This window comes from Lepidochelys kempii, chromosome 3 (genome assembly GCF_965140285.1).
Source record: "Lepidochelys kempii isolate rLepKem1 chromosome 3, rLepKem1.hap1, whole genome shotgun sequence".
Taxonomy (NCBI): Eukaryota; Metazoa; Chordata; order Testudines; family Cheloniidae; genus Lepidochelys; species Lepidochelys kempii.
Window position 1 is genome coordinate 143,360,780 of NC_136382.1, and position 12,461 is coordinate 143,373,240.

Genomic DNA, 12,461 nt, shown 5'->3' on the forward strand with positions numbered 1-12,461 from the left:
CAGCATTTGGCATTAGACCTTGGAGAACCGATTTTAAAAATTTCATCATGTAAGTTGCATTGTCACTCATGAAAGCAGATACTTTATTAAAGTTCACACTGTAATTTGGTTTTAATTAGCACTTGAGAAACTGTAGTGTAGTTAACAGCATCCAAATAAATGAAGTCAGCGAGCACTGTTAGCTTTCCTGTCTGTACATCTTCAGCCTTGTCAGAAATAAAATCAAAGAGACCATGCAGTACATAGTTGTCTTGCTCATCTGTGGACTCATCCAAAATAATTGCAAAATACTCACATGAGTTAATTTGACACCTTATCTCCTCAAAATGTGTAGCAAAAACCTTTGGAAGGTAGTTCTGTTGTAGCTTATTCGCATGTGGTAAGCAACCGGTATTTTGTACATTCTGTTGAATGAACTCATGCAACTTTGGGTGATCAAGTTTTTCCAATGGACTATTAGCACTTGCAAATGCAGCCACAAGTTCCATTCTAGCTAAATGACGGGTCTCAGAGCTCTCTGTCGTCGTCTTAGAAAGAGAAGAAATTGTGGGGTTTTTTTTTAAACTTTTGGTTTACCAGCAATGCGCCATCCCCAGCCCTCTTTCTGCTTTGATGGGTTTCCGAGTCTAAGTGGCACTGACCTATTGCCCGATGTGTGTGATCCAATGAAACACTGCAGCTTGTACAAAATAGTTGGTCACCACTGGCATGTAGAATTTGGCTTCCAAATTCTTCCACACGATCTGTTGCAGTAATCATTTGAGGTTCCTGATTTACTTTGCACTCTCATTTTACAGTAATTGCATGTGTCTTCTGGTAGGCAGTCAACTGAGATCACTACGCTACAAAACGTCTCCAATGTCCATATCTACCAAGCTCAAGTGAGTTGAGCCCTGAGTGGGATTTGCTGCTCTAAAGTGTCAATCAAAAAATTCTGACAAGTGCCTCACCTTTCTTTCTATTTTTATTGAAATAAGATGATAATTGCATGTGGAAAGGGGGGCAGTTCCCTGTACAATGTCCCCTCCCCAGGCAGCGGCAAAGGGAGGGGGACAGGAAGTGAGTGGAGAGAAGGGGGTCCGGAGCTATCTGTAGCCAGGAGAGCTGCCCTGCAGGGAAAGAGCAAGTCCTGTCCTGCCCCAGCCCTGCCCAGACTAACAGCTAGGAGCCCCCTGCTGGGGGGCTCCCAGCAGCACAGGGAAGATCGGACACAACTCCACAAGTCTCCTCCAGCTGCAGGAACCTCTGGGGTTGCTGCACAGTCCCAGGGAGCATCCTGCAGCAGAGGGAGGCACCTGGAAGTGGGTCAGGTCTGGTCTCCCCCTCCCAAGCAACTGTGCAGCCGGAGCTAGAAGCCCCCTTTGCTGGGGAGCTCCTAGGAACAAGGGGACATCAGATTTCATGGGGAAGAGTTTATTTCATGTCCCGTGATGCATTTTTCATGGCTGTGAAATTGGTAGGGCCCTAGTCACGGGGTTCTCACTTTGGTGCACTCAGATTTCCCAAATTCTTCAGGTAGCTTTACCAGTGACTATGTGCAACCCATAGGATGAACACCAGTAAGAGAAAGAGGACCTACAGGTCAGTGCACCAAATTCAGCCCTTCGGTATCTACAGTGACACACACTCTGGCTACCTTTCTAGTATTTAAATATAACACTCCTGTGAGCCATCATTCCACGTGCAGAGAAACAAGATGCTTTTAAAGGCAAGTAGAAAGCAACACAACCTGTGATCGCTTTATATTGTTCGTGTCAGATTTGAGCAAACAGAAAAGCTGGGAACCCTTTAAGAAGAAAAATTGCACTACATTCTACAACTGCAATAGTTTGAAAGGGGAGATGGGTTTTTCACTCTGTCATGGAAGACATACCAGATCAAAATAAGGATCACGTTATTGTGACACTCTATACCTGTAACCCACATATTCCTCATTTATATACAATTGTGAACTTGCATATAAAGCATGCCCTGTGCAGTATCAGGAGAAAGAACAATGACTTTCAACAGATCATAACCTATCTAAATATGGATATTATTAGTGCATATGAAATTATGAGATTGTGTTGTATGGTTGTCAGTAAAACATGCTGTAAGTTGGGGAATCGGCCAGATATTAGCTCCCCAGAGACAACAGCAAGGAAAGTAACCAACGCCCGGTCGGGTGTCAAACAACCCATCAACAGCCACAGTCCAGCAAGGAGAAAAGGAGTACTTGTGGCACCTTAGAGACTAGTTAGTTAGTCTCTAAGGTGCCACAAGTACTCCTTTTCTTTTTGCGAATACAGACTAACATGGCTGTTACTCTGAGTCCAGCAAGGGAGCTACAATTCAGTGACTCACCTGCATAAGGCCACAACAGAGGAATTGCTCAACCTTGCCTTCTCAGCATGATTCACAAGTGGCTCTGGGAGCATCCTGCACGCTAGCTGGGTGTGGGGCTCCACGTGCGGTTGTGCTGAGTGATCACAGCACCTGGAGGAGTTTGCTGCTTGTCACTAGCAAAGCTTTGAGAGAGACAGCCCAGGCTGGAGAGTTAAGCGGGCACAGCGGTCCCACAGTCCCAGGCTGCACCCCGGGGATCCCATCACAATTATAACATGCTCCTGTAATAAATCAGTTACAAATAGGGATGGACTCAAACCAGAATTCCCTAGTGCCTAAACTCTGGGATTAAAAATGTAAGAGATGTTCAAATCCTTCCCTTGACAATGACTATCCCAATGATAAAGGGTAAATGGAGACAGACAAGTCACTAAAATTTCAGTTTTGTAAAGAGAAAAATTAATAAGTGTCTCCTTTATTATATTAACCCTGTAGCTTTGTTCCATTCATCATCAAGCAGCCTGTGAACAGTTACAATCAAATTCTCCATCAGAGCGGATCTAGAGGATACATTGGTAAAAATTCCAACTGTCAGTGGACACTAGCATTCCTACTATTGACAGTGCTGACAAAAATGAACAAGTGCTACAGCAATGATGGGTGTTCATCAGAAAACCCTCAGCAGCATAGACACAGCTGTGATATGAGATTCTTTGGCCACTTCTCTCTGCATTTAAACTCTTTTTTAAGAAGATTTTGGTACCAAGTACTCATCTCTTAAATAGTTCAACAACATGAATTTCATCACCAGCTTCTCTGTTGCCGAATGCTGAAACAGAAACTAGAGCAAAAGTCTTAATGTAGCTAATTGAGAGTTCATTTTGATTTAAGTTGAAGGAAGGCTCAAAGTCGAATTAGGTGATGAAATTAGGGTGGGGTCTTGAGAAAGGAGTGCCTGTTGGCAGATCCAGGAATTTGTACTTGGAAAGAACATAAGAACGGCCATACTGGGTCAGACCAAAGGTCCACCTAGCCCAGTATCCTGTCTTCCGACAGTGGCCAATGCCAGGTGCCCCAGAGAACAGAATAGAACAGGCAATCAGCAAGTTATCCATCCCCTCTCGCCCATTCCCAGCTTCTTACAACAGCTTCAATATGAATAAGGAGTGTATGGTGGGGGGAAAGGGGAAGGTGGGTGGGAATGTGGGGTTGAAATAAACTGGAGGGTATAACCAAACTCCAGTGTTTAGAACCCAGCGGTCAGTGGTGACCCGTTTCCAGGCCTGGAGGAAGTGGGAAAGACGACTGGAAAAAACAGGGGTAACAGAAACTGGATCACGAGGAACTGGTATGCTGTCCTTGACAAACCCATCAACATGGGTGATTCAAGGTGCCCGCGTGACGCTGGGCCGATTGAGAAGGCCCCGTAGAGAAGGAGGAAGACGGGAATGACCTACACCCAGAACATTTGTTCCTATGCCTCCTATGATCACAACAATTCTGGTGTTTTCTTTTTGCGAATACAGACTAACACAGCTGTTACTCTGAAACCGGTGTGCGTAAAAACAGCCATGCTGCTGCAGCCTATATTGCTAGGCTGCAACTGGGACTGCAAGCCCAGGGACTTCAATGTTGCCTTGGTGTCTTTAACCCCATGGAGCCTGGTGTCTGTCGGCTCCGAAAAAAGCGAAGGTCCTTCAAATGGCAGATTTGGTATTCCCTGCTGGACTTCTTGGGGGAACCCTGCCACCTGTAACCACAAGCTCCTACGCATAGTCAGAGCTGTGGCCACAGACCTAGCCACTGAGTCCGCAGAGTCAAGGGCCACCTGCAAGGAGGCTCTGGCCACTGTTCTGCCCTCAGCCACCAGGGTGGAGTACTCCTGCTGACTATCCTGGGGAAGTCTGTCTCTGAATTTGTTCATTACCTCCCACATATTATAGTCATAGTGACTCAGCAGCCCTTGCTGGTTCGCTATCCTCAACTGGAGCCCCTGTGTCGAATGGGATTTTCTCCCGAGAAGATCTACCTTCTTGGGTTCCTTTGGCTTGGGGGTAGACCCCATCTGACCTTGGAGGTCCTTTTCGTTGGCAGCTTCCACCCCAAGGGACCCGAGAGGAGGATGAAAGAACAGAAACTCACAGCCCTTGGCAGGCACAAAGTGCTTCCTTTCTGTTCTCTTTGCTGTGGGAGGAACAGAGGCAGGAGTCTGCCAAAACAGCCTTAATCAGTCCCAAAATGGTATTGTGTAGGGGCAGGGCCACCTTAGCAGGGGCTGTGGCTGACAGAATATCCAGGAACCCATCTGAAGGTTCCTTGATGACCTCCGCCTGCAATCCAAGGTCAGAGGCCACTCTCTTTAACAGGTCTTGGTAGGCCTTTAAGTCCTCCTGTGGCGGGAAAGACCCTTTGAGTATGAGCTCGTCCTCTGGAGACTATGAGGAAGAGGCGTGCGCTGCCATAGCATCCCCTGCTGCCTCTTCCCTAGGTCCACCGACGTGGGTAATGGTATTGGTTCCGGTACCAGTCTCGGTACCAGGGAGCGGTCCCGGCTTCAGGGCTGGCCAGAGTGCTGGGATCTGCTCTGGCACTGGCCCTGGGGGTTGGCTCTGGGGTATCTCTGTGTGCTGCTATGGTCTCTGAGCGCACTGAGTAGGAGTGGTGTGAGTCGGTCCCTGGGCCTGGGGGAAGCCCCCACAGGTTCCAAGAAGGCCATTTCAGGGGTGCTGGACCCCATGGGCCCATACACCAAGTCTCTTGGGTCATTCCTGCTCCTAGAGCTCCCAATGGTAGCATTGCCTGTGGGGACTGGTGCGGAGCTTCCCTTTGGTGCTGACGTCTCAAATAATCAGATCCTGAAGGAGACTGTTCAGAGGAGGACGACCTAGGTGACCACAGTGGGGCCGATCCTCCCAGTACCATGGAGGCATTTCTGGTGAGGCAATGAAGGGGGTTTTTCCCCTAGAGGCTGGTCTTGAAACTGGCTTAAAGGTGGTCAATGCCTCAATGCCACTGGGTGGTCCTGTGGGTGCCGCCTCCTGTGTCCTGGCCAGAGACATTAGCTCCTTAGCGGCAGCATAGGCTTCTGGGGTTGAAGGCACAGCAAACTGGGGTCCACTCGATGCTGACCCATCAGTTGGTCAAGCGCGACTGGAGTCTGTGCTGCTGGCACTGGTGTCTCTGCCAGCTGTTGTCGCGGTGCCAGGGAGGGAGAGTGGCCTGGCACAGGTCTCACTCTTCCCGCTGAGCTCGCTTGTCTGCCTTCGGTGCCGGCGAGCGAGTCTTCTCCCGGTGGCCCCAGTGCCGCTTCTTGGCCAGGAGGACCGTTGCCAAGAGCCCCTAGCCGCTGACGGCGCACTTTGCACTGATGCCGAAGTACTCAGTGCAGTCTGATCTTGGCTTTGAGGCAGGTCTGAGCGCTGCCTCCATAAATAGGACTTTCAGCCTTGCTGCGTACGGGGCTTAAATTCCCGGCAGATGTTGCAGCGCTCTTGTCTATGACCCTCTCCCAAACACTTGAGACAACTCAAATGAGGGGCACTAGTAGGCATAGGCTTGCCACACGAAGAGCACTGTTTAAACCCCGGTGGCAGAGGCATGCCACGGTACCAGGGGAGGGACAGACCGCCTCTAACCTAGAACTAACTAAACTACTACCCTATGAAACTACTTACAACGAAGGCACAGCGGAAAGCACTAAAAGCACTTTGCTCAAGGCAAAGGGGGAAGTTCCAACAGCTGCACAGGCGGTAAGAAGGAACTGAGGAGCGCAGGCTCGGTGGGAGTCCATTACACCAGCGCGATGAGTGTGCGACCCTGGGGGGGCCCCCTACGCCGAGCCTATGGATACCATGAGGGGAAAAACCTCGACAGCTGTTCTTGGGGCGCTTGCACACCTAAATTGGAGTGGATATGTGCAATCATTTGAAGAACAACCAGGGACACCGTGTAAGGGTGGGAAAAGTTATGTAAGTGTACAAATAAGAGAAAAAGCAGTAGGGGGACTGAGAAAGCTCCCTGTTTGTGACAGAGGGAGAGCAGAGCTTATTGCAGCGTACATTACAGTAAATGTCATGTGTAGCTTGCATCTTATTGATTCTCTCCAGTGAACTCTGCTACTAGCCCAAGACTATGATTAATGGCTCAGCTTCTTTACCTGGTTAGACATTTTGTTAGTCACTTTTACTATTACTTCCTTTTGCAGATCATAACCTCTGGAGTCAGATGATGCTAGATTTTTCACTTTCAGTTCCAACTTGAGCTCCTGTAAAGGAAAAAAGAATGTTTCTCAAGAGAATATAATATAGGACATTAGTATCCAAGTGTGGATTTAGCTAAACTTCATGAGACTATGTCACAATATGGTGCAACATAAAGGGCTAATATATTAAAGGATTACTATTAGAAGTTTTATTGGGTAGCATATCTCAAATACATTTACAGGAGACAGAAGTTAGAGAAATTCTAACAATGGATTAACTAACAACATCTGGAAGTTTAGTTCCCCTTCCCAGGGGAACTGTGGCATCTCCAACTTTGGAAATTCATCCAGATGTTGAAGACACCTCCTCAGCCTCACTTACTGCCACTCTGCTGTGTACTGCAGGCAGCCATTTTAGATCCACCTTTTATAGTGTAGCACATGAGTTACCGTCACCACTAGAGAGAAATCTGGTACTAACGTAGGAGTGGGTTTTGACCTTCCAATGAGTCATCTAACTAGCTCAAGTTCCTTCCTTTTGATGACCCTCTCCCCCCAACTGCACCGTCACAGGCTCTTAATCTTGGGTACAAACATTTGTCCCCTCTCAGGTGCTAGTATTCAAATGGAAAGCCTAGTAAAATAGCTTTCCCTCTCTCCCCTAACAACCAGAGGGAGGCTCCAGAGCTTCTAGGTCCCTTACTTGTTGGAAGAAGAAAAAAAAACTTAATAGGCTACTCCAATGCTGAATGCAAAGCTTGCCTGCTTTGGCACTTAATCCCGCAGCAACAGGGAGATTTTACTCAGTGAAAATCATGGCCAAGCTGCCATCGGTGCTGGTCACCCTAATGAGATCTACAGACAAACAGTGAATTGCTATAGATAAGGAAGGACTATTGGAGAGTTTCAGAGAGAGTGGAGAGACAGCATGGTACTTTACTAAACTTGAGGAATGAACTAAGGTTCAGGCAGGTTACTTTATTCAAGCATGCTGTGATGAAGCTTCTGAGTAGTGAGGAATCAGCAGAGGGCAGTGTGGAATTCTTTTTATCCAGTCTAAATTTTTCCTTGCTAAATTTCATGTCATTACTCTAACCTTTACCTCCTTACACAATCTAAACAATTCTTCTCCCGTTTTGGTATTTACACTCCTCAAATACTTGCAGTTTGTTATCTAATCCCCTCCTTAGTAATTGCTTAGCCAGGTTATACAGCACAAAAAACTTTATTTTCTCTAATATCCTGCATGCAAACTGTATTAGAAAAGGCTTTACTGAGTGTACTTAATACAGTTACAAGAAAACAACTGCACAGAGAGATTGATAGAAAAAAAATAATAATGTAGCTTAACTCTCTCCCCTGCCTGTCAGAGAGCTAGAAAGATGGGAGACAGAGAAAAGACCAGAACACTGGTGGGATGAAAGTGCTACAAGACTCTCACACTGTTTGTCTGCAGTGTTCCAGAGGCTAATCTATTAGTTTAAAAGAAAACTACAGCAGTAGCTGGGGAGGAAACGTGTATACTGCTACTTACCTTTTTCAACTCCTCGCTCATCTGATTTGCTTCTGCAACCAAAGGCATTAGCTTGATATAATCGTGGAATACTGCAAGAACACTAGGATCTGGTTTGCCATCCTTATGATTGACAACACCTTTAAGAAATGCAACATTCAATGTTAAACAGAGGAAGACGCTCCATTTTCAGGAAGAGTTTAAACTAGGGTTACTCACGGAGGGCAAATACTATCAGAGTGTGTGTGTGTGTGTGTAAAATATTCCCCAGAAACCTTTATATATTTTAATATGTACTCAAAATTTGATATGGTATCAATGACACGGCCATTCACCAGTCAGTTGGTCCTCATGTGCTTGCTAGAGATGAGTCACAGCTAAAAAGTCTGGACCCCGGATTTAGATTTTAAACACAAGAAGTCTGGATGGATGTTTGGATCTGGAGTTTTGCTTCAACCCATTATGAAGATTTGCAAAATTTGGTCGTGGAGTTGGGTACAGTTTTCCAGCTTCCCTAAATTTTATAGGTGTTACTGTTCAGAAATATTTTTGGTTTATCATCTTTTGGAGAGAGGCAGTGATAGTAGTAATTAATATACTGTATTATACAGTTCCTTATCTCCCAAATAATTTTACAACTATATGGAATCACTGCACTTTTCTCTGGAACTGAGCCACCTGAGATGTGAAACATAGCAGCTGGTCAATAACATACAGCAACCTGACAACAGTTTAGCACATGGAGTCGCATACAACAGTGTATTTGACTGAAACTGCAGGGAGCCATTTCTTTAAGAATGGTAAATTCCTACATTTACAAGTGCTTCTCAGGATTTCTCTGTTCTAATATCCACAAACCAAAATTTTGCCTTTGGGACTTGTAAGAGGGTGGGACTCACCCCTGCGGCACCTCCTGCTGGTCATTGGGAATTAGCTCTTTTCCAGCATGGAGCGCCCTCTGCAGGCTGCACAACTCTGCCCCCCAGTGTCCCTCACAGACCCCGGTGCCCCTTTCTCTGGGGTTCTGACCCCTGACAGTACCCCCACACTCTGCCTCTGGGTCTCCCCTTCCTGGGGAACCCCCAACCCACTATACGCACCTTGCCTCAGTCTGGGCTACTGCCAGTCATCACCAAGTCCCCACTCCCTGGAGCAGACTGCAGTGTAAAGGCCACTCATCATAGGCAAGGGGGGTTCAGACCTGCTGCTTTCCTCTGCCTCTCAGTACCTCTATGGGGCTTGGACGAGGCCCTACAGCCTGGGGAGTTGCCAGCCTGGAGCGCCCCCGCTCAGCCTGCTCCTTCCCCAGCCCTGCACCACCCTCAGTACCCTGTCAGGCAGGGAGCCACTCCTTGGGCCTCTGGCTCACAGTCTTTTTATACAGGCCAGCTGGGGCCTGATTGGGGCGTGGCCTAGCTGCAGCTGCTTCCCCAGTCAGCCATCCCCAGCCACAGCCCTTTCCAGGGTTGCTTTTAACCCCTTCTATTTTAGGAGTGGGGTAGCCACCCTGCTACAGGACTGAACAAGCACAAGTGTTACGTTTAAAAAAAAAAAAGTACGAACATTTCATTTTAAGGAAAGACCTTTTGCAGTGTGATCTCCTAGATGCACTGCAAGACAAATGTAATTATATAAGAAAGTGGGAGCAAGAAGAGGAAGACCAAATTTTAGGTGGGAGCTATTTGGAGAAGAGCAAGGAATAATTCCATTTCAGTAACAATATAAGAAAGTTACTATCAAGTTTTGTACCAGTAGTACACAACTCAGTAAGAACTGAAACAGTTTATCAAAACTAAGTACAGCTGATTGCAGGAGGAGTAGTGGAGCAAGGGGAAAGGTACACCACTTCTGGTGCTCCTGCCCACACGAAGCCTTCTGGAAGATAGCTATAGAAGAACACACATCATGGATTGCTCACTTGACAATCTTGACCTCTCAGGGAGCAATCTTGTGTGGACTTCTAGCCTGGGTGTTTAGGTTATTAAAAATAAACTGATCTAATTTCTTATGCCATGTCTGCACTGCAGCTGTGCTGATGTAGCGTAGTTGATTCCTATCTCGAAGGAAGGGTTTTTCCATGTAGGTACTCCACCTCTCCAAGAGGTGGTAGCTACGTCAACAGAACTCTAGTCTACAGTGAGTGCAAGGTCAACCTAACTCTAACCCATAGGGTGTGAGATTTTTCACAGCCCTGAGTGACAGCTAGGTAAACCCAAGTTTTAGGTGTTGACCAGGCCTTAGAAGCTGGTGATTGCTGCTTACTGGGGAAGTTTGATTTTTTTTTTTTTAAATAAATACTTCAAGTACTTTTGAAATAACATGGGAAATCCTGGTGAGTAATAAATTGACATATACTTGAAATGAGAGATAATTCTGGGAGACATGACAGGCAATCAATTAACTTATTCTGAGAGACTATGCAAAAACTCAGAACATCTTTTGTTTATTTACAACTGTACAGTATAACCCCCCAAATATACACTAATGCTACAGGTGTTAGGTTTTAAAAACACGTACATGGATACTGGAGACAAAACATACATAATAAATATTGTTTTAATGAATGAATTAGCTTTCTCTGTGTATTAGAATAACTTTAAAAAATCTAAAATGGAAAACATTTACAAAATAGAAGAATTTGGGTAGGTAAAATGCGATTGGTAGGCTCTCATCTTTCCCATGAGGCAAAGTGCAGCATCAGGACCACATTAAGTCTAGCTGCAAAAAGGAAAGGTAGATTTAGAAGTACTCTCCTCACACCCCCATCCACCTCACAGAACTATGTTAGCTCAGTACACAAGCAGTAATGCTTACCAAGTTTATCTACACTGAAGCCCTCTGCTGCCGCCAGCTCTGACTGAAAGAAATCATAATCATATCTGACCAAGTCCTCATTGGTGCGTTCTGCAGGAAATCCAACATAAAGGTAAGCACTGTTTGATCCCAAAATAACACGATCCTGAAGATTAAAGTACATGGTGCTGGTTAAACTCAAGGATGTGATGTTTCTCACTTCAAGTGCTTTCTTTTTATGTGTTTGCTATCTGCAAACTGATATGCAGAAAGCTGCTATCCCATAAAGAAGGCGAAGGGACTGAAGAAATGTGCTATCTGAAAGGAGATAAGAGTGAATATCCAGTATTCTAAGGGCTAGGAAAGGAAGTACCCTAGGATAGCTAAGAATGACAACAGGGTAGTGACTGAACAAAGCACTCTAGAAATCATAACAGCAATAAACATGGCAATAGAAGTTGGGAGAAACTGTTTAACTTTTCAGCCTTACAGCATTTCTGTAATAGAAAAAAGCTCCTGCTCAGTACTTTACATGTCTACTACTTATTGCTTACCAGAGTAAAAATGAAACTAGATAACAACTACTTGATGCTTCCATGAGTAAGACATTACTTCTGGGGAAATTCTGCGTCATTGTGCAATGCAGAATTTTGCAGAAATTATTGTTGTGCATTTAGAATTTCCTTTCTCCCACAGAAATGGACTGCAGTGCTGCTGGTCGCCACTAGGGGCTGCTGGACCTGGCAGAGCTCAGCTCGCACATAGAAGACACTGCTGAGGGGAAAGGGAAGGAGCTAGAGGGTTTGTGTGCGTCTGTATTGTTACAGACATACTTGCTGACAAGTATTTTGAAAGAAATTACCAAAATAATTGAAACTGGTGTAATTATGTAGTGTTATTTTGACAAAATCTGCAGAATTTAGCAGAACTTTAAAATATTGTATGCAGAATTTTTAATTTTTTGGCACAGAATGCCCCCAGGAGTCAGACATGCATCTTAAACCATTAAACAACAGTGGTTAACATTCAGGTCTGTACTAAAAATACTAAGGTTAACGACATTCTTTTGACTTAAGCTTCAGTAGTAAAGAAAGGTTATTTATTTATAACTGGAGTTCTTCAAGATGGGCTTTGCATAGTTACACTTATGGGTACTGTGCCCCCTTGCGGCGGAACCCTCTTCTAGCAGTGTCAGCTAGAGCGCTTTCATGCCCCAGCTCCTCCCCTCAGCGTCCCAGTGCACTGAGGGTGAGACTATACAGGGGCATAACATGCTCTCCACCTCAGTTCCTTCCACCGCAAAGCCAGATACACAATCACGGGGACTCTGACAGAGGAGAAGGAGGGTGGGAAGTGAATATCCAGAGCCATTTTGAAGAATTCTGGTTACAGGTAAGAACTTTCATTTCTTTCTGAGTGGTTATGCATATTTCTAGACAGTCATTTCCCATTTTGTATTCGTGCAAGTGATTATTCCATCCTAAGGGTAGTACTTCGCATTTGTCCTTACTGAATTTCATCCCATTTAATTCAGACCATTTCTCCAGTTTGTCACTGTCATTTTGAATTTGAATCCTGTCCTCCAAAGCACTTGCAACCCTCTCCCATCTTAGTATCATCCACAAACAT

The 12,461-nt window shown here is 45.6% G+C and overlaps 1 protein-coding gene across 1 annotated transcript in view; it reads right to left on the minus strand.

Moving 5' to 3' along the window:
- Window positions 1-12,461, minus strand: part of LOC140908810 (kinesin-like protein KIF28) — a 62,372-nt gene that overhangs the window by 16,733 nt on the left and 33,178 nt on the right. The window contains exons 14-16 of the mRNA XM_073336682.2: window positions 10,854-10,998; window positions 8,061-8,179; window positions 6,482-6,589 (exon numbers count right to left, since the gene is read on the minus strand). Of these exons, the coding sequence (XP_073192783.1) occupies window positions 6,482-6,589; window positions 8,061-8,179; window positions 10,854-10,998 (372 nt within the window). The remainder of the gene's footprint in view (window positions 1-6,481; window positions 6,590-8,060; window positions 8,180-10,853; window positions 10,999-12,461) is intronic.